Genomic DNA, 25,667 nt, shown 5'->3' with positions numbered 1-25,667 from the left:
TCCCTTTTCCCAGAGCAGCTGGCAGTCAGCCATGTAACCATGGGTTCAGCTGGCATCAGCCTGCGTTCCTGTTAGCAGAAGCAGGCACGTTAACCTGTCCCTCCAAAGGAGGACTTTGAGCCCCAAATCTATGGGTTGTTTGGGTTTTTTTTTATTAGGAGAGGGAGCTTCCTGTGGTGTTTCATCAAAACCAGAGGTGTTGAGCAAGACAGGGAGGGAGAGGTGAGAAGCATTTCAGCTGGTTCTGTTGCAGGCTCCAGGAGCAAGCGGGGGACCCCACCTCCAGGCTGCTCAGCGGACCCCCCGCCCAGGCAGGCTGCAGGGGACCCGAGCCAGGCACGTTCCCAGCCGGCAGCTTTTGCAGCCTGCCTTTGGGAGGACGCCAGAAAACCTGTGCTTGACTTTTGGCTGTAACCATCTGCAGAAGAGTAACGCAGTGATTTCCACTTAACAAGGGAAAAAGGAGGAGTGCACTAAAAAGTTGCTCTGTAAAGCAGAGTGGCACCTCTTAAAGTAAAGCCTCACAAGTGAACTGCTAAGCTTTTGTTTTACAAAAGGAAAATCTATACATTAAACCCCCCCTGTTTCAATATCCCGGTGCAGTCGGTGATGGATTATACCTTTGCATTTCAGCAATGTCCCTGGGTTATGTAGTTTTATTGTGTCATCGGGTTTTTCTTTACAAGTCCAGGTACGCCTTATATTTCAGTTTCTGACAGAGAAAGACCAAAACCCCCAAACCTGTATGTGCTTGCAAAAGGCATCTTCTGGGGTTTCAGTTTTGGCTTTGGTTCTTGGGGATTGTAGGCTGAGCTAAGGCTTATTAATTCCAGGAAAATAGCCCATGCCAAACTAATTATTGTTATTACCTTAATATTATTCTTCACACTTGAAAATTACCACCCATGAAGAAGAAGGAGAGGAGGGTAAGGCTTGATTTCATTGATTGTTATTTCCTCATCCAGCTTGGTTTTAAATATATATTTTTTTAATTTTTTGTGAGGTTTTCCATTTGATTTTTCATGGAACCGTGTAGTTGATGACATCTGAATTTATTTCCTGAACTTGTTATTAATTTAAACATTTCATTATAACACTAAGAGTGAATAGCTGTGGTAGTGAATATGTGTGTATTCATCTGTAATTGATGCCTTATGCACCAGTATATGTGGACATATATTATCCATGCTTTCAGAAACAGCACTAGGAAAAGAATGTTGGTTCATTTCTTTGATTTCTGCTGCTTTTTTTCTCCTGCTTTTAATTTTAAAAGAAACATGTTTTGAAGATATGTTTTTATTATTACAGAATAATGACATGTATAAACCGTGGGTTATCTGTAATATTTTTTAAAAAAAATTGTTAATGTTGCCACACAAACATGATTTAGCAGTGTGAGATGCATGTGTGTGTGAGCACGTATATACATACATCTACATGTGAAGTGAGATGAAGGAAAGCTTACCCCAGAGCCCTTTCTCCTCCCAGTGGCTTCCCTGGTTTTTCCTTCTCTGATTTTTTTCCTGGATTATTAGAGAGCATGGACTCATACAGACAAGAATGCACTGCTGTTATAAAGCTTATTGTAATATTCCTATGCACCGATCATGAGGGAATAATAAAGTTAAAATGGTATGTGTTCATCAACAATTTTTTTTAAATAAAGGTGTAATCAATGCAGTTCACTGCTGACAGATTACAACAGCGTATGTAATTTGGATACGCATGTAATGATATAAAGAATATAGGAGCATGCCAGTGTATAATTCTGGACATACTTATTTTGATTCTCAAGATTTGAGTTTTCTTTTCTGGATAATTTCATTCTGTCTGGACAGGCATTAATCCAACAAAGTTTATGCAGTTTTATAGAGAAAAACTTTTATTTTAGGAATAGCACTGCTGAACTTAGCTTAACATGTGTCAGGGATATTTTGTGTAATTATATTTATGGTTCTTTTTAAATATATCACTGTGGAGTCAGAAACCTGATTTTCTCTTTGTCTTTGTTTTCCTCAGGGGGTTACTATGGTTTTGTATGTGGAACTTGAAGGACGTGGCGAATACACAGAAGCTGCTTTAGGCTTTGTAGTATAAGGGTGTATGTACTAGCCAGTGTAGTGTTTTCAAAAGGTGTGTTTTCACATTGATACAAGCAAAGGTTTTTTTTCTTGGTTGACAAACTGATAGGGCATTACTAAGTAGGCACCACTTTGTAATGCTTTGGTACGTATGGATCGTGGATTTTTTCCACTTTACACCTAAGTCGCAATTTTTCATTAACTCTTTGGCCTAACTTGAAAAATATCGTGGCAATGCATGATTCATAAGACTGGCAGTTTTGCACCAGGTTGCCTTTTGCAGGTTTCTTTTTTAAGATGAGACTTGTAATCAGGGGATGCAGATGCAGCAAATCTACGTCATGTCCAACTGCTTTTAAGCATCCCTTTTGCAAGGGGTGGTCTGTGTTGAATTTCCTATCACAGCTGGCTTGTAGTCCAGCAGTTATCTATGCATGGGCATCTGGCTGCTTGGCAGAATTGTTGGACCCATCCAGTAAAGGGGCCAATTCTGAAAGAAGGTGCAAGTACATGGGGAAGATGGAGTTCGGATTAAGTTTAGTCCAAGTTTCCAATTTTGTGTTTGGCTGCGTTATTATCTCAGGGACTGTTCCTGATGCTGTGGCACTTGCAGCCAGCACTGGGACCCCCCTGGAGAGAAGCATCCAGACTAGTGCTCCAAACAGAGAGTAGGTTGCTGATTCCACTTCCATTTGCCTTGTGGGTGGTGGGAGTTCAGCTGGCCAGCTTGCTTCCTCGTTACTTTGTTCCTGTTTACTTGTCGTGTTGTTGGGTGCAAAAGGCTGTTGCCTGCATCATGCCAGGAAATGACCCTGTGTACCTTTAGAAGGGAGAGCTCTAAATCTCTTGCAGTAAGTGAAAAACAGTATTTCAAGTGACGGTAACAAAAGATTTGTTTTCCAAGGTAGCTACCTAAGACAGTAGCTGGGGAAGGAATCTAAATCACCTGAGTGCACTTGGGAGGGGCAATGAATTTTTTCTGCTATCCTGTTGTCTATGGTAGGAAGCAAATGAAAGGTGTGCTTCACACCACTTCTGGTCTGTGCAGCCCATGGTACTGGTCCTGAAAAATAAGAATATGAAATGATTGGTGTGATTAAAATTCACATTAGAAGCAATGGTTGCCATCCTTTCCAATATTGAGCTGGAAAACTAATGCAAAGGTAAATGGCATGTATAAAACTACTGCAAAAAAAACCCCCACAAATGTAAGCATAACCTGCACGTGCTTGGCTCCTCAACTGTGATATCTACTGATGGTAATAACCTCTGGAGTACAAAATAACTGCTGTAAAGTGGCTGTGTTTGGGTCATTTACCTTGTGTGTGCACGTTACTGATTTTGGCTCCAGGAAATAGTTTCTTTTGCTTGGCTGCAAGTACACAGTTACCTTTATATTTTGCTTTGTGTCTTGCTAATGAATAGGGCAATGTATGTGTGCGTGGATGTGTGAGTACGTGTATGGAAGAAAGCAGTGGAATTTGTTCAAAAAATGGTACAATATGCATAGACCAAAAATAGAAATACTTCTGATAACACTCAGTCAACTCAGGGATTCTTTATGTCCCTAATCCTTCTCCAGCTAAGGCAGAACAGCCTATTCTTTTTTTTCATCAAAAATAAACTTTTGGTAGAATTGATGGAATAGTCAGAACTTCTGAAAGTTGAATGATTGGTGTTTCCAATTCAGCTCTTTGATGCAAGAGCAAAAAAAAGTCTTAGATTTTTTAAATTTTTTTTTTTTTATGCAGCAGCCATCAATCTATCCATGTTTATTTGTAGGGCAAGGAGTATAGCAATAGCAACATTTATTTTGAAAATATTTTCAAGGTCAGGTGTCTGTGAAGGTACCTGACAGTGTGATATCTTACCAGCTCTGATACAATTGTGATGTATCTGAACTGCCTGTGGAGGAGAAAATAAAAATAATTAGGTTATGGTCATGAGTGGAGCTAGTGGGTTAATCCTAGTTTGTAACCAGTATACTTTTGTCTGTCTGCCTCAGCTGGAAAATAGTGTGAGCAGTAGACCTCAAATGAAGTTTGATGTTATCTTTTTTCCTTTCTTTCTTTCTTTCTTTCTTTCTTTCTTTCTCTTTTCCCCAGTGACTATACATAGTTTTGAAATGCTGCATGCAAAGAAAAGCAAGAGCAAAGGGGCCTGTTTATTGTTTTAGCCAGAGAGTTCCAAGCAAGGAATTCTTTCTCTATTCCAAGCAATAATTACATTTTTCCACTATAGAAGTACTTATGTGAAAGGCACTTGTTTCTTAATAGAAGTTATGAGCCTGATTCTTTAGTGAGGATTACAAGAACAGGTGAAAACTGGATCACTGGAATGGCTTTTGTTTGGTTTTATTAGACATGATTTCATACAGACTTAGAAAGGTAGTAATTTCTTGGTAATGATGGACATGAATTATATTAAACTGTTCAGTAAGTAAGTCGAGCTTGCAAAACTGTTTTGTATTCCAAGCTGGATGCTTTGCTAGTTTGCATTTTTAATGTTTTTTTTTAATTGTGGAATGACAGTAACCACCCCATCCTACAAGCAGGCAGACCTTTTGCATTTCTTGGCCCTCTGAAGAGGGGAAATGACACTGTGAACAAGAAAGGCCACTTTCAAGAGACAGCTGATCATAATACAGGCTTAAATGAAGTTGTCATGTTAGAAGTAACTTGTCATTCCTTAGCATCCTTTAAAGGAATGAAGGACGAGAGAGAAGGTCCATTTGCAATAGGGAGAAACTAGAAAGGGATCCAAGTGCAAGCAGGGCTCCCTGCCACCACCTGCTGAAGATGGATTTTGCTTAAATACTGTGAGGGACAGAGGAATTAATCTTGCATCCTTCCCACAAAAATACCCGTCCTTTTTTGGTAGAAAATGAATGAACTGACTTTGGGAGCAGTACTGATGTTCCTCCATCTCCTAGATCGTTCTTCCATGGAAGCAGGTAAATCCTACCCCAAAGCCACCCCCAGCCTGAGACAAGTGCTTAAAAGCAAGGAGGAGAGTTGGCAGAAAGTAGTTGGGGGAAGCTCTCAAGCCCTTGAGTGCTCCTCCAAAGCCTCAGATAGCAAAACATCCAGAAAATGGTTTGACAAGAAGCTTCCTTGGGAAGTTTCCAGTGCCTGCAGTCAAGGTAGCTGCTGGCCTCTTTTTTGCAGCCTTTCAGCTCAGGTGGTTCCTGCCCGATGGAATTTAGGAATCATTGGAGGCTCATGGGGATGGGAGGGAAAAGGTAGCTTGAGCTTTCTGGTCCGGGGAAAACATTTGGTTTGAGTTGTGTTTGGGAGTTAGGGAGGCCTTCAGGAGCCTGAGGTTATCCTGACAGGATCAGCAGCCCCCTGCTCTGAGAAAAGAGGCGCGAGTGCCAAGCCTGAGCTAACGTGTCTTCCCTGGAGCATGGAGGTAGCTGCAGGGGCCAGAGCCCCAGCATGAGTTCCCAGACTGATGGTGTCAGCAATGATGTCACTCCTCAGATTCTAATTGCTGCTGAAGGGGGCGGGGTGGCCTCAGAAATGCAAATTTGTCACTAAGAGCTGGATTCCAAAAAATACATAGTTGATCTGCTGAGAACTCTTTTCCTCTGTGACTGCTTTTGAACCACTGTCTGTGGAAAGGATATAAAAGAAAGAATAAGGCTCTCATGTCTATTCCAAACTTTTGTGAGACATAGTAAAGACATCACAGTGAAAGTCTGGCTGGCTCCAGCTGGCTGTTACTTGTCTGGACAACTCCGCTGGAGCCAGTGGTCATCCACCACTGTAAAATAAGCTACCACCCTGTACCTGGGGGGCACTCCATTAGTTTATCCTACATAACGAGCTCTATGCGACTTAGTCATGTTGGGCCACTGTGCCCAAATTTAAAGCAGATTCCTTATGTTATTAACAACACCCAGGTCACATCCAAGGTTGCTCCAGTGGATGAGTGGTGTTGTGTGGGCAGGTGGAAGTCTGATTTTTAAGCTGCTCCTGTTCTGGTGGCATAGTATGTGTAGCTGTGCATTAACATGTATGGAAAAGGGTCGTACAGTCAGGCCTGACCAAACAGCGTAGCTGAAACATGGCCAGCCTTGCGATGAACAAGGGACAACTGACCTGACAGCTCTGTGGGGATGGTGGATCCTGGGGATGTTCCCTGGATTATTTCCTATATCTTGAAGAAATTAAGTGCAGCAGTTCTCAGCAATCAGGGAAAAGAAAGATTTAGCTTGTGTAGTACAGTGAAAGCTGATGTAAGTCTAATCAGTCTGTTAAAAATCAGAGTGTGACAGCAAAAGAGGTGAAACTTCTCAGAGTGGCACCAAATCCCCCTTTCTCCTTATAGCTTCACCACCTGCCTTGCAGGTCTCTTAAAAGATGGGAGAAGCAAAAACGTGGATCAGTTTTGTTGACTGGTTGTGAAACTTGGGGTTTAATCACTTATGTGAGCTGAGTGGACAATTTCTGCTGTTTCTTCAGCTTCTGAGACGGTGTGCTTTAAAAACCTGCTGCACTAGCTTTTCACCAGTTAAGTTAAACGTTTTTGAGAGAGAGAGAGAAAATAAGCATGTTGGGAATATCCAGTAAATAGAAAAGTTTTTGTCTTTTTCTCTCTTTTTACTCAGAGATTTGCTGTTTCGGCTGGGATTGGTGAGCTCATGATCTATAAATAGGTTCCATCCAGGGAGGGGAGGGAAGAGGCGGGAGGCTCTAATTAATTATATAGAAGTAGTTTTTTTTTCACAAAATAAGCAGCAAATCCAAGATGTTTGAAGCCAGGCTTGCTGGGCTTGGGGGTGGGGTGTGCCTACAGCATTTACTAGTGAGATCATGGAATAGGACAGGAAATCTCTCCCTAATGCCAAAGAAAACTTTTTTTTTTCCCTAGTTCTTTTTATGAAACAACTGTTGAGGTTTCCCAACCCCTTTTCAAGCTTATTGTCTGATTATGAGTTAAAGGATCAATTCAGTATCAGAATACAGGTCCAGATGCTACGGTCCTCCAGATCTTTATATGCACATTTGGCTGTGTGCATGTCAGTGTGCTCGGGTCTGCGGTTTTGCTTGCTCATGTAAGTGCTGGGATGACAAGGGTCTTTGCTGGTGAAACAGCAATTTGTGGAGCTGCAGAATTTATGATGTGCAACATTCACATTTGCTGATTTGGTTTGTTAGGCAGTATCTGTGCATTGAAAAGTAAAGGAAAACTTTTGGTCCCTGTGACACCTTTAAAATTAGACCTTTGCAACACGCGTACAAAATCTTTTTATTCTATTGTATAATTTGATTAGGCATCCAATATTTTTAATTATTGCATTCAAGGATAGATGCCAATTTAATTACAATGTCTAGCTAAGCAAGTCTGTATTGAATCTGTATCTCCCTCTTTGTAATGTTTCTCCTAGCAGGTTATGATTAACAGTAATTTTCACACTATAGTTGCTATTGCTGCTGTTTTATCATTGACTTGTCCTTCATCTTATTCACACTGTTGCATTCACCTGTGTTTGGAAATTATTTCCAACAGAAGAAACCTGTGAAGCTCAGGTGGCAGACCTGTTTTGTTAAAAGAGTAGAGCCATCTTAACTACTTTGTCATGAATATCTTTTTCCTCCTTATGTGTGATTCTGTCACACACTTTGGCAAGTGAAGTGCATGCAGAAGAGTTTCTGAACACAAGATGTTTGCTTGAAGTTGCCAAGTAAACTACGTTAAAAAAAAATATGGAATAAAACTCTTGAGATTTTCACTCTGAGAGCAGAAATTTTCCTGGACCTTTGATGGCCACCTGTGCTGGATCACTGCCATTCATCTTCAAAGCTACTGTCAGTAGTAGGATTATTTTTATTCCCTGTACCCTTCCCTCTTGCAGCTCCCAAGAGGCCCCATGGCCTTCCCAGGTGGCCCGGTGCCACTACTTCGTGCCACCACCACCACCACCTGGGGAGCTGGCCTCAGGGAAGCAGTGCATCCTGCCACCATGTGCAGTGTTCCCTGTCCCTTTCTCTGTCCAGCCTCTGGCGTGTGTCATGCTGGGAGCTGGGTGTTGATGACTGGTATTTGAATACTATGTGCATTTTTGACTCCTGAAACAGATGAGCAAAAAAAAAGAAACCCAAACCTCAAAACTGCTGACTCAGTTTGTGGGACACTGAGATTTCCAAATGTGAGTGAATTGCTGATGCCTTCGGCGCTGGCTGTGGGCTGAAGGAACTGGGGAAGGTCCGTGCCTGGCAGGGGCCAGCCCAGAAACACAGAAGAGGTATTGACTGTCTGTTCAGCTAACAGAGTACTGCTGGCAAAGAGGCAAAGCAGGCATCAGACTGCTAGTTAAACAAAAAAACCCAGGGGCTCAAAGGGCTCCCAAGGATGATAATCGGAGCAACTTTTAAGAGGTATCTGAGGTAGATCAGACCCACCATTTTGGTCATTTCAGATTATTTTTACTTGTATTATCGTACAGTGTCAGGAAGAGTTCCCAGTCAGTAATACCACTGATCCTCTTTGTGTTCTTGCAGTTCTAAAATACCCAGTGAAGCCCCATTTTGGAGGAAAGTGTGGTATCTGTGGAATTTTGAGTTAGAAAAACCGAGATGTTGTATGCATAAGAAGGGGCCTCCAAGATTAAATTACTCTGAGCTGCACTTGCTCTCAGTCATAGGGAAACTCAGCCTGAGCCAATCTTTTTATTTGAAAAAAATCCTCAAGCTTTCACGAGCTCAGGCATCCCTAATTGCTCTGTACATGTGGGTAACTATGACCCACATTCTTTGGTGACCTCAGTTGCTGTGGAAAGAAAGTGCATCAGTATGCTCAGGGGATGGTTAGTAAATGAATTGAGAAATCTTCATATCCTTGAAGCCTCGGTGAAGGCATTAAGAGGATTGTGAGGCAGGGAGCAGTAAGGTTAGGAGCAAAATAAAAAGTTATGCTCTCAAAAAACTTAGGGAAACCCACAAGCTGTTGATAGCACAAGTGAAGGGCTTAGAACAAGATTATGAAAAGTGAGTTGAAGAAGCCACCTAAAACATCATCAGAGAGGTGAGCCTTTATTTTAGATTCCTGACATTGGAGGTGTTTGTGCTACCTGGCTTAGCTAGCTAAGCAAACTTTGCTAGCTAACCTTTGCATAGGAAGCAGATTACCAGCTGTGAACAAACTTATGTTCAGTGATAGCTCCCAAAAGTAACATGCTCTTAAAATGCAGGTCAGGTCTATATAACTGTCCTGTTGGGTGGAACAAAACATCCAGATGTTCATCTAAACTGTCATTTGGGAAAGTGTCCCTCTTCACCAAAAGTACAAACTGAAATTACTGAGGTATAAGTATGTTCTTTAAGTCGGGGTCCACGATGAGAATTAAAACCAGTACAAAGTTAGCCAAACTGTATTATTCCCAGCGCCTGCTGTAAACTGCTGCCTTTGGCACAGGTCAGAGAACTCACATTTCCAAGTAACTATTGGGAGAGTTAGTTGTAAAGTCTATATACTGGAGAGCATACGACAGGTAAATGCAGAGTATCTAACTTTTGAGACTTAACATAGCGTGGACAGTGTAAGTAGCCCTCCTTTGTGGTATTTTTTAGTATATTTGTTTTAGGACTTCTTGGATGAGGGTAGTGTTCATGGTTCCCTGTGGAGTCAAGTGTAATGGTTCACAGACAGGCATTCTAGAACAAGAAAACCAGTGACAACATGAAAAGCAATAATGAGAGCGTGTGCTCTGGCAGTAAGTGCAGGGTTCCTCAGTATTCACTCTTGTCATTCTTCTTTTGTACCCCTTGGAAAACATGCAGCAGTATAAAAACAAACAAAAAAAACAACAACAAAAAAAAACCAACCAAAAAAAACCCAAACTAACAAGTTAAATTCTCAACATCTTCAAAACAGGAGTGTTCTGCCAACATATTATCAAGGCTTCCAGGAAATTTTCTCTGCTGTTCCAGAGTATATGTGCTAGTAGCCAGGACTTGCAGGGGAGATTTTTTCCCATCTAGACAACATCAAAAAAGCTTTAATTTGCGTATAGTTAAGCAAAGAGAAATATAAACTGCTGGTAATTTATTTTCTAATAAGTGTGTATGTGGGGGGTGTTCTCCTTAAAAAATAATACACAGTTTATCTTAACAATTCTGCAATGAAGATATTTTCAGTGCCTTTCATTAGTGGTTTTAATCCATTTAAAAATAACAGCTAGTCAGAAGAGTATTTAAAATGGTGAAATCAACTCTGGCACAGATAACCGTCAGTATTCAGGGTAGTACTGAACTTACCCTAAGTTCAGAAGTTAATATAACTTTCTGTTGGCTATCTGTATGATTTTATTTAAAAAATCAGAGCCATATCTAGCACATCCTTTTGCAAGTTTAGTATTGCTCTGTTGCACCCCCTTGTTGACAATTCAGATGTAGTATCTGCTAGTAGCTTGTGTGCTTAGAAAAGCAGAGAGCTGGCAGACCATAGATGAGTGTTAGCATAGCTGAATCCTCACTTTCTGTGAGGACACTGGTGAGTGCAAAGTAACACAGGTGACCTATACTTCTATATTTGCTTTTGCTGATAGTCATCATTTGGTAGAAGAGTTGTCAGGTAGATAAAAGCCTGATACTGGGGATTGTTGAAGAGGAGTTAATGGGCTGGAGGGGAATCCTTAAGGAGATGCTTGAGGTAAGGAGCTTGCAGCCAGTCATAGGTGGGGATAAGGGGTGGAAACAAGTTGAGGAAATGTGCTGATGAGTCTGGGTTGGGGCCAACATCAGCCCAGAGGAGTTGTTCTACCTTTGGGGAAGGAAGGAATGACCCTAAGGGTGGGAAAAATAAAACCAGAGTATGATTATATGAACTGCCAGATCAAGCTCAGGAAGGTTGAAGGGTTTGGCTGGACACAATTGAGGCAGAGAAGGGTCAGAGCATGTCAGCTGATCAATAAGTCATCACATACAAGCTATGTGAGACTCCCTCGGGGAAAAAAAACCCCCAACCATATGCAATCTGACTTGAAAATTATTTAAAAAATATATTTTGATATCAAAATTTTGATATAAAAAAAAAGTCAAGGTGAAGCTAAGGAATTTTCAGTATTCTTCTTTGGGCTGTGCCATTTTCACTTGTGATGGCCATTTTTGGTCATCTGCATTCAGGAAGAGGGAGCTCCATTAGGAGCAACCTGTTGCTTTGGTATGTCAACATGAAGACTCTTCCCAGAGGCAGTCTCTGACCTGTGACTGTGTTTTATCCAGAGCCAGACAACCATTCTTCCACCAACAGTTCTCTCTTACTGTTTTCTTAAGGCATTCTCTTTTCCTTCTTCTTAAGTCTTAGATTTGGCAGCTAACCAAGTTGAAAAGAACTCTTCAAGGTCAAAGTAAACAGTATTTAAGAAATCTTCTAAAAATGTTTGTTTCGGGAGGGGTGGGGGCAAATGGCAGCCATCTTTGAGAAGAGTTTGGTTCTAATAAGGGGCGTTTTGTAGCACCATACCTAAAGTAACCTGGTCTTGCGCTCCAGCTGGCACTGGTCCCACCTTTGTACCATGAAAGCATCACTATTAAGTGAGCATACTATCAAGGGAAGACAGGCTTTTTAAATGCCAAAATACATGCAGCGAAAGACTTATTTGGTATGACCTGTTCTAGTGCTGACAAGCTATTTTCTTCCTGATAACCTACCTTATGTGGCCAAAAAAAAATGCAGTTCTCTTGCAGTTGAGTCATGATCTCTTTGACAGGAAAAGAGCCAGAATCTGGAGTAGTTCAATGTTTTATATTCCCAGATAACCAGCTAGGTGAAGCCAGCAAAAAGATACTGTGAGTTATTCCAGGGTAATGATCCTATAATCCAGCATCCCATCAATGTGGTTAAAATGCTTTACTCATGTTGAAACACTTCTGGACCAAGCTGAATGCATTGTTTAAAGCATTCAGCTTCATCTAGCTTGTTTACCTGCCTTTAAAAAAAAATTACTGTTAGCACCTGACTTTCTTCTGGTTGTATCAGAGATGTTTGGGGCAGTAAGGACTTGACTGCGTGTAGTGTGGGGCTCAGAGACAAGAATATAAGGAGATACGGCTCCTAGACACATCCCTTGTTGTTGTTCTGTGGTCAGATATACTTAGAGCTCCCATTTTCAGCAACTGCCCGCTTCTGCTGAGGCAAGTATGGGCCAAAGATGCTCATGGAGGAGACACCTGGTGTCCCACAGTGCAGACTGCACCAGGTGAGTGTCTGAAACAGCAGAGAGATGGGAAGAACTGGGAAAGAACATGAGCATTGCTGAAATTTCTCCTCTCTCAGGTTTTAAATGTAGCGAATATCAATGTTCCAGCTTGCTGCTTCTAGGCATTATATTAATATGATTGTTACCAGCTTCCTGCACTACTTATTTAAAACCACACATAATATTTACACTTCAAAACACTTATGTCCAGAAGTAAGGCCATTGTGTTACATCTCTGCTTATACCCCTGATCACATACCCCAAGGAGTATGTTTGACAGCATTATGCTACAGAATTTAGGTTGAGTTGTTGTATGCCCCGTATTAATGGAGTTAGAACTTGACCATTTCATTGCTCATGTTGTAATTATCAGGAACTTTCTTTCTGTGATAAAGGACTTTGAGAAACACTGTGAACCAGCTTGAGCTGAATGTTTCTCATACCCAGGTCTGGATTTGTTATGTAGTAATTATATAGCTATTTGGCTAATTAGCTGGCTATTTATCTGATTGACTGTCCTAAGAATATAAAATGCTGTGAAAAGTTTCAGAAAGAAAACAATTTTTTTCCAGATAGAGCTTCTGTCTCGTTGGAAGAGAAACGTCCAACTCCTTTGACTATGTTTTCTGAGCAAACTAGAAGCTGCTATGAAAACGCATGCAATAAGCTGAAATCTCAGCTGGGTTGTATTGTCATAGAGAGAAGCATTGCACACTAAAAGTGTTACCTAACATCAGCAAGAACTGGCATCCAAAATTTCTGTAAGCCCTGAGTTGCTCTGCTTAAGATAAGACAGCACCAACCCTTCAGCCTGCTGGAATAGTGTGAAAATTGAATTTATTTAGTGCTTACAGAAACGTGAAGAAACAATTTACTCTCTCTCTCCAAAACAGTGCACTGCAAATAAAGCCTGAAGCCAGACAGTGAGCACTGACAGAAAACCAAAATGTTTACTCATTAGCTGAGCTTCTCCATCCTAATCACATAGCAAGGCAAGAAGTCCATGAGAAAAGTTTTCTTTTAGAAATGTGCAAGGGCTGAACCACTGTGGTGCAGGCAAACTTATTTCTGCTGTTTCTTAGCATTGAACAATTTGACTTTGCAGCATTAATGGAACCATAGAATACCTCAAGTTGAGAGGGACCCACAGGGATCATTGAACCCAACTCCCTGCTCCTCACCAGACTACCTAAAACTAAATTGCATTACTAAGAGCTTTGACCAGATGTTCCTTGAACTCTGATAGGTTTTGTGCCATGACCACTTCCCTGGGGAACCTGTTCCAGTGACCAGCCTCCTCTCAGTGAAGAACCTTTTCCTAATGTCCAATCTGAACTTCAGTAATGTTGTATTAATACTAATTAAACTGACTGATATGCTAATGAAACCAGAAGGTCATTCAAGTCAATTTTACTGCATCAGTTGAACTGTTGCAAGCAACAGCAGCAAAACCAGCCAATGCAATGTTATCTGACATTTCCTTAATGGACCATTATAAAACCACTGGCAACTGCCTGCCTGCTGCCAGGGCTGCAAAGGCAGGCAGCCACCAGCATGCCAAATGAAGCAGCACTGCACTTCTTCCATTATCAAGATGATAATTCTTTCTGTTATCCTCTTTTTTGACATCTCTGAAGGGATATGGCCTTGAGGAGAGGAGGCAGCCGCTTGGGTCTGTCTGGTCACTGTCACCACCAGACAGCTATGTAAATAGAAACCTCTCTTCAATGAACAGAGGCTGGGAGTTGATGAAAGAGAGTTCATAGGTTGCCACAGTTAGACAGCAAGGGACATTCGAACAACACAGAACCAAGAATGTTCCCAGAGGAAATAGCTGTGAAATTTTTCATTTGGTTACACAGCTGCTCAGAGTTGGTGTTCACTTGATCACTCGTGTAAAACTGGAGAACCTCCCAGGCTGCTGAGAGGCAAAGGCAAGTGAAGGGGATGCTTCACCCATGAAGCTCTTGCTCTGCTGTTTTGAGTTAAATGGAGGAGAAAATCTAACACAGCGTATGAGAATGTTAGCTTTGTATGACTGAAGGTAGATTTTTGATTTTCTGGGCAGTGCTATCTTTTGTGTTTGTGAAAACAGAAGCCTACTGAAGATTGCAAGGAAATAAATCCATAAAGAAGTTGAATGGGGAGGTTGCTGCTCTGGTGTTTGAGTAGTACTGGAGTACAGGCATCTCCAAGCATGCATTGATTTTCTCCTTATGTTGTTTTTGTATGAAACTAGGGAAATACTGTCTGAGTCAGACAGGAAAGGTAGCATTAGGTCTGTGACTTTGTATAAATGCGTGCCCTGATTTGAACTATGATTTCAAAGATAAAGGAGATCTTGTCTTTCAGATATCCAGGAAGCAGTTAAAAGATCAAGAATCTGGATGCTGTCAGACTCATCATTAGGATAATAGTAATGTCTGTAGAACACTAATGTTGTGCTTGGGTCAGAACATGAAAGGCAGAGAGGCATTCCCTGGAGATGATGGACTCATAGCCTGAGCCCATGGTTCAGGAAGCTACTTCCACATATGCTTGTTCCAGCTAAGAATGGTACTCATGTAAATTTTAAGTGCATATTTAAAGCAGAACTCATATCTGAAGTGATTTGGGAAATGTGCATAAGGAGACAGGGTCTGGGCTTCGAAAACTGATGCAGGTACTGAAAATAGGTCAAATAAATCATATGTGCTGTAGTTAAGAGATCCTCAGCTACGTGTTTAGAATAGAGTTAGTTTCTAGATTCAGTTGTCTAAGTTTAGGCATTCATTTTGTTGCTGCATACTATCATTACCATGGCTCCAGTGATGATCTAGTCAATATTGGAGCCTAGAGAGACATCAAGCCCAGTCTAAACTAAACATCTGCATTTTGTCTGCTGAACCATTTTCTACATCCGTGGACTACAATGGGAGCAGTGACACATAGATCTCATAGCAATCACTTGCTGTGTAGGTACCTAAAAATGCATATCAGATTCCAGAGCTGAATCCCACTCCTAAAGTCTAGTGAGATGAACTTGTCCACAGTGACAGAGCATAAAACTGTCCCTCGTAATCTGGAGGTGAGCATATGCTAACCTGGAGCCAGACACTTACTTTATAGAGCAATGAAACACTCTGCATTCATCGGAAGTACTTTTTGCTGTTGTAGTGGAGTCACCAGTCACTCAAGATAGGGTTGCTCCAACTTTTTTTATTTGTATTATTTGACAGTGTTCATAGTCTGTCAGTGTTTAACATGGGGAGAGGCTCATCCCTCTACTTTATCTGTGCCACCGATGTATCATTAAATAAAGGGTATCCATACCAACGTGGTTCATCCTATGGAGCAGAGAAAGAGGGTCAGGGCAGTGAATGACACCAGGACCAAATTAATGTTTTCTGCAGCATCTGTGTGTGGCACGGTTTGGTCACTGTCACCCCACACAGTTCTCTCTCTCAACACAACTCGGACCATCTGTTGTTCCCTCTGTTTATTAAAAGACAGCTTTCAAATGTGGAACCTGTATTCTGGACCATTTGAAAGCTGTCTTTTAGTAAACAGAGGGAACAACTGATGGTCTGAGTTATCAAAGAACTTGGGCTGATCCCCTGATTATGTGTTTAGTCATGTGGTATTTCTCCATGGTCTGTCTCTTGGAGCAATTTTCTGATTGTTGTGAGCTTCTCCAGGCTGACCTGACTGAGGCAGAGTAAGGAAGTGCAGCCCTGCGCTTTTCCTTATTCAATGAGTATTAGTTTTCTGGGAATAACAGTGCTATGGTGGGAAACATTTAGTCTTCTACTACACTTCATCACAATGGTATTTTTTAGTAATCCTCTTTTTCTCCCCAAATCTATCATCTTGTGTTCTTCTTTATTTTCTTACAGGAGGAGCTGGGCATTGCCTGTGAGTTGCTGGAGTCTGACTTCCTCAAGTGCAGCGTGGGATTTCCTTTCATGAGATCAAAATCTAGGGTAACGTTGTGATATTTGCATTTGCAGATTGATGGTTCGTTTACCTCCTTGTCTCCAAGGAGTGGCTGGAAAGGCAACTGCTCTGGTAAATGTCTGTGACTGACACATTCTGTAGCTTTCTAACCCAGATATCCAAGCCTTTCATGGTTACCAGAATATGCCCACCAGATAGAGCCAATGACGGCACTGTGCGCTGCAATGCAGCGCTCTTGAAAAAGATGCAAGAGTTGCAGCTATGAAAAACTTACATTATTTCCTTTGCAGAAACTTAGACAAGGACACTCTGTCTTATTTGTGTTGTCTTATTCTGTTTTTATTTTTGTCTTCTTTCACATTAAAGTGCAACTGAATTTGTATGAATTACAATGAAAAAGTCTTACTGACTTTTGCGTATTATGGTCTCCTGGTAGCTTTTAAAGAGGATTTTGTTCAATAATAGATGATGATGATGAACTCTCTCATAATCTTTAGAAATCTGGCTGGGTTCTTTCTGTCAGTAAGCTGAGTTGTACAAATGACCAGCCCAGAAAGATGAGAAGATGAGGAATAACTTCAGGATGAACTGAACAAAATGAGTCTGAAATTTTTCAGAAAACTTCAGTTTCAAAAACTAATCCTTTCCATTTGAACTGACATGTCCTTTGACCCAACATGAAAATTTTTGTGTTACGTGTTTTAATGAGTGCAACATGCTCTCTTGAAACATTTAAAAAGATTTTAAATGGGATGGAAAAAAATAAACACAGCAGCAAAATATCTATAATGTAAGAATTTCAGTGTTTTGCTTCAGAATGACATAGTTGGGTTATCCTCAGGGTTGTTTTTTTTCAGCAAGTCATTGAAATTAGCATGAATTTGGAAGCTATTTCACTTGGCCAAAACCTGTTTTGGAGTTAGGCAGAAAAGTTGTTGCATGGAGAAGCTAATGTAGAGCTACGGTGGTCATCAAAGTAGGTTCTCTTTTCAAGATTAGCCCTTGATTTTATCCGTTATGGTGGGTTGTCTGAATACTACTTTAGCTTGTGTGGGTTGCTCCAAGTCTCCATGCAGGCCTATGGCGTGATCTTTGTTCCCCCAAAGAATCTCTTCACCAGCAAGTAACACACAGATGAGTGCTGTGGTAGTTTCAGGTAGTGATCCCCTTCCCCTGGCAGATGATCTCAAGAAATATTTTTGAATGGCAATTCTAATAAAGGCCTTTTCACAATGAAGGAAAAATCAAATTCTCTAGTATTTGAACAGAGACACAATTGCTAAGATTTAAAAGCTACTCTACAGTAGAGGAAGGTCTCTCTTACACATTTCAAAATACAGTACTTTTATACGGCTAGGCCAGTAAAATATATATGGAGCTTCAGAATATATACATTTTGAAACAGCATACAGTGCCTTTTAATACCACTTTTTCTTTGCGCAGTATGACTTCAGCGTGATCTTTGACACAAGCCACTTGTCTGGGCAGGAAGAAACACTTACCTTCCTTGTCACTGCCCAAAGGTAAGGGAGCCTTTATGCACCTTGATGACATGGACATTCCTTGTCACACGCACTGTGCATTGCATATGCTTGACAGTTGCGTGATATTAGTTGTAAATGTGTATGTGTAGTAAATAAGGTTAAATTACTGGGGCTAAATGCATGTCTTTTGGTAATACAGAGGAACCATGTGGCACAGCTTCCTGAAAAATTAGGTGGGATTATACTTCGGCTTTCTTTGGCAGGCAGTTGCAATTCTGAAGGAGTATTTTGTGTTCTTTCAGTTGGAAGGCCCTTGTGTTTCTGTGCCCATCCCTTTGGTATCAAGCTCAATTCAGCTGTGGCTGATGAGCGGCACCAGGCAGACCCATTTGTTCCAGCATTTGAATGAAATAAGTATGCTTGGACGCAAACCAGAAAAGTCAAATGCTTTCATCAGATGGTCAGGGATCTCACCAACAGTTTCCAAAGTTGCATGTCTGTTTTTTCCCCCCTCTGGGTCTTTAGCAAGCTATGACAGACTGCGTGAAACAGCTGGATAGGGTACTTCCCAAGGGCACTTGGAGCAGGCGTTGAAACAGGGTGATGCCAAGTATGTGTGCACAGGGATTTTATCTTGGGCAGAATAGAAGGTGTGACACCTAGTCTGTGCCTCCTAAGGTGATGTGCCACAAAGAAGCAGGTTCCATGTGTAGTTCAGTCACAGGCACTGTTAAGGTGTGTATGAGAACTGATGGTGGCACAGCTACATCAACCTGGGCTCTGAACTGCTGCTCTGATGTGTGACTTGTTCCTGCTTGTGCTTACTGTGTAAGTGGGCCAACTTCATACCCTCCGATGTCAAAATCAGGATCTCCAGCCTGGACTCTCCTCCTCGATTTGATGACACCTCACCAACCGGCTGGAGATGAGAGACGAGATGTAGCAGTTGCTGAGTGATTGCTCTCACAGGGTGTAGTCCTCCCCTGCAGTAACAGCTGTAGGCAGGAACAAGATCCTGCAGCACGTGGGGCTGGTATGAAACACTGAAAGTGAGACCTCGCATCAGAAAGGCAAGACCATGTCTTGCATGTTAGAGAAATTTTATTCTTCATAAAGAGAAGATCAACATGTGTTCAGACGACCCCATGATACTTCTGGGACAGGGAGATGCATCAGTATTTAAGTGAATGCCAGCTGTTGCAAAGATGGGTCATCCCTGCTTTAAATTTGCCCAGCCAGTGTTTCCCAGATTGTACCGCTCATTTCCCCGCCTTGGATAGTACAGGGCTTTCCTCTGTAACCTCGCTCCTCAGATTTCTGTGCCCTACCAGTGAGAAAGGTTAGTCAGTGCCTTTAGATGGAGCAAAGAAATAAATAGTACTTTGTACACATAGTGCAAATGCTCAGTGGGGTTAAAAGAAAGTTTCTCATTTCAGAAGGATGGCTGGGAGGATAGCTGAGTTTTGAAGGATTCAGCTGAACCTCCAAAGACAACAGTGCAGGTCCCAGTGCTGACTGCCCTCATTTTTGCTGTGACTTTGGGGAGGTTGCTCAATTCCTTTGCTGTCCAAGTGGTGTAATAAAATCTTTCTACCACAAGAGTTGCAGGGAGCCCTGGGGTAAAGTCAGTGATAAGGAAATGGAGAGGAAGTGTCTGTGCTGTGGCCAGACTGCAATGAGTGGGGACATTGTTTCTTTCCACACAAAGCTGGAGCTAGTCTGGCAGAAATGGCTGGACACAGAGAAGCTATGTCATGCTGTCATGGGAAAGTAAGTATTGCCCTTCAAGTGGCCACTTAAGCGTATCCCTTGAAGCTACAAATTTGGCAGTAGCATCTGTAACGAGAGAATAGTTCAGTAGTGGGAGAGATCAATTGGAGAAAGAACTAAACATTACATTCCATTTACTCTTTCTGTTTAAAAAAAACCAAACCAAAATTCAAACCCATCTTCTGTGCTTCCTGGCGTGAACTTTTTTTCTAGAGATATATTCTCCTTTCCTCACAGTACCTTTGCTCCATTTGAAACAGATAAGCACATACCTATGAACTCTGTATGGAATTCTACTTTCTTATTCTGCTTGCCATCATGGTATCTCAGTATTTGTGTTGGATGAGAAGTGTCTCTATTTTGGACTCTTCTTTGAGCATGCTCAGAGGAAAAGCTTTTACTAAGTGTTTTTTTCCTGGGACTGAAAGTTTGTGGGTCTTTTCCATCTGGGCCATAGTTTTATTAGCAGACATGGCCAATGTGTCGGTTGCAGAAAGCTGAGCTGTATCTATGCATGTATGTAGCCGGCAGGCTCTATTTTTGTAATCTGAGCAACTCAGCATCTGCATGGTATCACTTGGGATGTTACTGCCTGCTGTTGCATCAGCGATACTGTCCTCAAATAAATAGGATAGTATCTTTTGTTTTGCCAGTTTGATTTGTGAATAAATCCAATGAACTGCAAGGCAAAAGAGATTCCAGAGTCACTGCTGAAGAAATCGGAAATAGATGTAACATATCTTTCAAGATTGTTCTTCTGAACTGTCGCCCACCAAGTAGACTCACCATCAAAATTAGAATAATTACAAGTTTGCGTGTTGGACGTGCATTTCAGGAACCTTTCCCAGACTTCATACATTAAGTGTTCACACTGAAATAAACTGACTCAAATGGGAGATGATTGCTCAGTTTTCTCTTTCCTCCATCTGTTTTCGACCAGTTGTGGCAACTGCCTTTGAAAATGTAAAATAGAAGTGCTTTTTTTCTGGAAACTAAGTACAGAAAGGGGGAATGAAACCGCTGAGTGGTTACAGCCAGTTCAGTACGAGGGTTTTGCCAAAAAAGCTGCTTGTAGTGGCACCGAATTGGTGCTGTGGTACAACGCAGATACATAAAAAGCACAATTTCATTTACTGAGTCAAGACCCTCTGTGGGGTTTGTGTACCCCTCCCAAAGTGATGTATAGTCAGGCTGGGAGAAAATGAACCCTTGCATTGGAGTCTAAATGTCCTTGTTTCTCTCCACTATGTATGATGGTTGCTTTAGTTGTGCACTGCTATTTGAATTCACACCTTGCTCCAAGATAGGTGTTTTGGTGTGTGCCTGATCTTGTTGCAGCCACAAAACTCCTGCTTTCTGTGTGTGCCCTCTCCAAAGTGGGTGAACAAATGTAACTCTTCATCTTTTAAGAGGCTTCTTAAGGAGAGCTGACATCACTGAATAGAGAGGCTCAAAGTACAAGGCAGGAGATGATAACTGTAAAACTGTGTGATATATTGCAAAGGCTGTCAATTTATGGCGTGTTTCTTTTTCCTTTCTGGCACAGTGGAAACCTAGAACGGACTGAATTTTTGCATGATAATACTCTAACCCTGTCGGTGCCCTTGATGCATGAAGTGGACTCATCTATCAGTGGGTAAGTACTAGTCACCAAATGAAAACAACAAAAATAATAATAATCCTAACAATAACAGCTGAGTCTTTTCCAGCGAAAAACTGAATTCTTCTCTCTGTTTACATGTAGCCAGACTGTTGTTTTTTCCCTGCTTCCCAGACTCTGGAAATACAACCTCATTTGTAATCTGGGAGTTTTATTTGTTGTGCCTTTCATTCCAACACACTGCCTCTTTCTCATTCCTTCCTAGCTCACACTAATTAGTTACCATCACATCTGTAGATATGATGGACCTTAAAATAAAATAAAAAGAGAACAAGTAAATCACATCTTGTTCCTTAGGGCATGTCTTTAAGGATATGGTTGAGAATTACCAGGCCAAAGTTAGGGTCAAATGTTCTGGGATTCTAAGGAGCCTGGTGGAGTCTAACTGTTTGCCTTTCTGTTTAATTTCACAATCAGAATTCACTTCTGCTTCTGTTAATTTTCCCACTCCCTCTGCTCCCCAGCCTGTGAGGCCTCTGAATACCAACTGAGGAACATCACTCACCCTTTTACTGAAATACTTGTATAACACATAGCTGATGTCCTCTCCCTGGGGCTGCATGTGTACAAGTTCCTGCCTTTGTACTCAGGGGTCTTCCCTTCCACTTCTGTATTACAATCCTAATTCTAGAATTAAAGATTTGTGGACAGTCCCAACAGACAGACTGTCCTTTAGCATAGGCAGTGCTCGAATTTAAACTGGGGGACCCGGCGCTCGAGGTGAATTAGCATCCATGTAGAGTAAGGAAGTTGACATTCATTCCTGAACTGGGGAAGCAAAAACTCATCAGCAGTGTCCCCAAGAGGTCAGTGTCTGTTTTAGCTGCCGTTTATGGCAACCATCAGGGAATACATACTGTCTAAATGACCAGTGCAGGTTGGCATCAGCAGAAGTCAAAGATTCCCTTGACCAGCATGCTACATGTGTAGGAGCAAAGTTACCTGCACTGACATGTGATTTGTGTGTAAAGCTGGGTAAACTCAGATTCATGGTCTAGTCTGGGTTTTATCACATAAAGCTGCTTTCCTCTCTTGTTGCATAGAAATAAAACCCCTTAATTACTGCCACAATAGTCGGAGTGGGTGGAAGATACACTTGAGCCTGCTCAGAGGAGTGAAGAGTGCTGTCAGACCTCACTAGATGACTAGCAAGGAGAAAAATCTCCTCTATATTGAGAGTGCAGTCTCAGGAGCATGTTCTGGAAATATTGAATGCTTTCATCGTTGCAGATTGCGTAGAAATTTAACTCTATATCCCTTGCTTCTTGACGCTTTGATACAGATGGATTTTTGTATAGCTTCACAGATGAAAGCATTTGTATCTCTATATTTAGATTTCTGTTTGTCACCTACAGAATACTGCGTGCCAAAGAAATGATAAAAATTGGTCTCTCTTCTTTCTCTTTGGAATGTACCTTTTTAAAATACAAGGTATCTGAATTTATAAGCCCCACCCAACTGGCTACGTGGATTATTTCTTTCTCATAGACAAAGTTTAGTTAATTCAAGTTCACAGAAATGTCCAGCTACCAGGGAAAAGTTGGGCTTGTTGGAGGGCACAACATTCCCAGGCATGGCAATATTAATAATACTGGGTTTTGGACAGTGTTTTTTTAAAGCTTATTTTTATTAGCTATCCTGCATTTGAGTCTATGAGAGCAAACTTCATCCCTGGTCATAAATAGCCCGGAAGGGCTTGTACCATGTTTGGGAGGAGACTTCTGGCACAACGCCGTAAATGAGAGAAAAAAATCTGCCTCTCCCTGTTTCCCCTAGCAATCCCTGGGATAGGAGGCAGGCCGGGAAAAAGGCAATGTACCTAAACAGGCTCAATATCCTGCCTCAAAAAACTCTGCCCCAAAAGGACAGCTTTGGAAGGAAGCAGAGGTTTAGGCAATCCCTCACCAAGGGCTCTCTGAAATTACACCAGGACCCTTTCCAGCCAGTGGAGCAGCCTGAGATTAGAAGAAGGCGCAAAGGCAGCTTAAACCATTCCTAGTCCTCTCCTGCAGGATTTCCAAGTACTGTGTGGTGCTTCCAAGTCTTTTCCAATAAAACCCTACTGCGTTTTCTTTTGTGAAAAGATGATAAGGGTAGCTGAGGAGACTTGGCCTGTGCCACTGTAGTTGAAAGTAAGTTATATCCCCCTCTACTCTTCCCTTAAATGATCTGTTAAGCATAAAGGTGGTGAAGCTCAGATAATTAATGAAGTGTTTATTCATGCAATGCGATGTAAATGGTAGATAAGATTGAAATGTTGCTTTATTGACTATGTAACTGGAAGTATTCCTGTTAGTAACTGTTTCTTCAGATTAACTTGGTAGTGCAATGATTTCGTGTGTTAAGAGAAGCTATAGGGCTTGCACAAATCATCCATGGCAGGGGATCCTGGAGAAGAGGTTTTGTGACAGGAAAAGAGAAAAAGAGATAAATAGTCAAAAGAATTCTGCTTCAGTGATGGGATTTTAACCCAGGTCAGTTGAGATGTTGCTTATGTAGTCCAGTGTGGTCAAAAGGAAATCAAACCACAAATGATAGATCAATGTAAAATACTCGCAAAGAATTTGACATGACCAGAAAGCAAGGGGTTCAGTTCAGCTTGCCACAAATACAGTTAATTTTGTTGACAAACACTGCTTACTAAACCTATGTCTTGATCTTTCAGAGAAGTCTTCCCTACTTCATTTTTCTATGGTGATTCTGTGGAAGCATCCAACTTTGTTCAGTTGGAAAACCATGAATGCCTTTTCCAGTCTCTCAACTTCACACTGCAGGTAAAACGGATCCTTATTTTGACTGCTTTCCTGCTTGATAGAGCATTCTGGTTTTGTATATCTTTTTTTTCTGAATCACAGTATGCTGGGCAATGCATTCTTGATTGGATGGCATATTTACAGCGTGCAGGAATGGTGCATTTCCTTATCTGAATGTATTATAATTAGAATTGCAAATAGGGCCTCTCACTTCCATAGGAATGAAGCTGCTACCGTTTGTTTCTCCTTTACCTTTCATTACGTGCTGAGTAAAGAGCTCTAGTTACTGAAGTGCCACATCTTGGATGCAGTTGCAGGTTCAAAAAGGAGGAGTAATCCTTTTTAGTGGAATGGTCATTGAGCGGAGGAGTGGGCAGCCTTTATCCATGAGAACAAACGTATACCTGTGCAAGCGATTCAGACCCGCTAAATGCACCCGGCATGAAAATATACTATTACTGATACAGTACAGTACAGGGAGGAGACTATGACTCTAGTAAGACAGGTGTGAGAGGGTTTCAATAAATTGCTCATAGCATCTCAGCATTATTCAAGTATTAGCTATAGATTACACTTCACATGGCAGTTAGGTGGGTTCCTGATGTGGCAAAATACATGAATGATTTATTATAACAAACTCTTGTGATACAGCCAAAATGAACTCATTTTGCTGCTGTAACTATTACAAGCACTTCAAATCCTTTTTGACCGCTAGATGGAACTAGGGAATGATAAATCATGCAGAGGTGGGGGACTCATTTATTGTAAAAAAAAATAGTCTTTCACCTTTTTTCCCCTTTCTGTTCTCCTAGGCATGAATGCCACTTAGCTCGTAATGAGTAACACATGTCTGCCCCCGTGGACAGACTGTGGTCCAGAGCAATTAAGCCCCCACTGTCATGCAGTGCCCTTAGCTATTTACTGAAAAGGAGTGAAAGCAGGATTTCAGGACATTAAAGCTTTTGTAAACCAGGCTATTAATTCTTGTGATTCTGATTTCATTCTTGAGGGTTTATAGGTCTTACCTCCTCCCTCCCCTCCCATAGCCAGTTATTGGTTAAAAACAGATAAAGAACAGATGTACTGATGCTTTAACTAGATGAATATTTTTCAACTAAAAAAAAAAATGATGAGAGGTAAGGAGGTAAGGGAGAGAGAATCTGTATGTCGGCAGAGCCACCATTTGTCCTGCACCATCCTCTTGTGTCTTATGCACACACTTAAAGACACAATATTAATATTTTTTTCATATAGAAGTAGAAAATTATACTCTAACAAGTCACAGACCTGCTCTCCAGTAACGTGGTAAACCTCATAACTGTGTGTGTCAGAGGGGAAGGGTAGAGTTTCATAATGGGCAGAGCATGGTTTGTATCACTGTTTGCTTAATTGTTTTTAATGATTTGCCTGCCATTTATTAAACTTCTCCAGATGGAGAAAAGTAATAGTTTCTTAACCAAGAAAAAGAGATGACTGACAAAAATAAGGGGCTTTGTAGTGGTTTTTATAAGTGAACATCTATACCATGTCCAGTGTGAATAAGGAAATATATCTATGCTTCTTTTTTTGGGTATCAAGATGTGCAATGAACATGTCTTTTCTGCATTAACTCTTTTATCTGACCTCAGATAATCAAGTTTTTTTAAAATGTCTAACATGAAACGTTATGTTTTTATTTCATGCAGCATTTATCATGCTCCATTGTAGCGGGATTTCTCCCCCTGCCTGGAGCCTCAGGGTTTTTGTAAGGATTTGGCATTATGAACTGATTCTCTTTAT

General features: G+C 41.3%; 1 protein-coding gene across 1 annotated transcript in view; it reads left to right on the top strand.

Annotated features, from left to right (window-relative positions):
• The window catches only part of ITGA9 (integrin subunit alpha 9), a 230,376-nt gene that overhangs the window by 154,601 nt on the left and 50,108 nt on the right, over positions 1-25,667 (top strand). Inside the window, exons 19-22 of the mRNA XM_056335484.1 lie at positions 16,161-16,247; positions 17,665-17,744; positions 21,022-21,111; positions 23,801-23,909. Coding sequence (XP_056191459.1) covers positions 16,161-16,247; positions 17,665-17,744; positions 21,022-21,111; positions 23,801-23,909 — 366 coding nt within the window. The remainder of the gene's footprint in view (positions 1-16,160; positions 16,248-17,664; positions 17,745-21,021; positions 21,112-23,800; positions 23,910-25,667) is intronic.

Source organism: Falco biarmicus, chromosome 4 (assembly GCF_023638135.1).
Source record: "Falco biarmicus isolate bFalBia1 chromosome 4, bFalBia1.pri, whole genome shotgun sequence".
In the NCBI taxonomy this organism is placed as follows: domain Eukaryota; kingdom Metazoa; phylum Chordata; class Aves; order Falconiformes; family Falconidae; genus Falco; species Falco biarmicus.
Note: the sequence above shows the minus strand (reverse complement) of the source record. Positions and strands in the feature narration are given on the sequence as shown.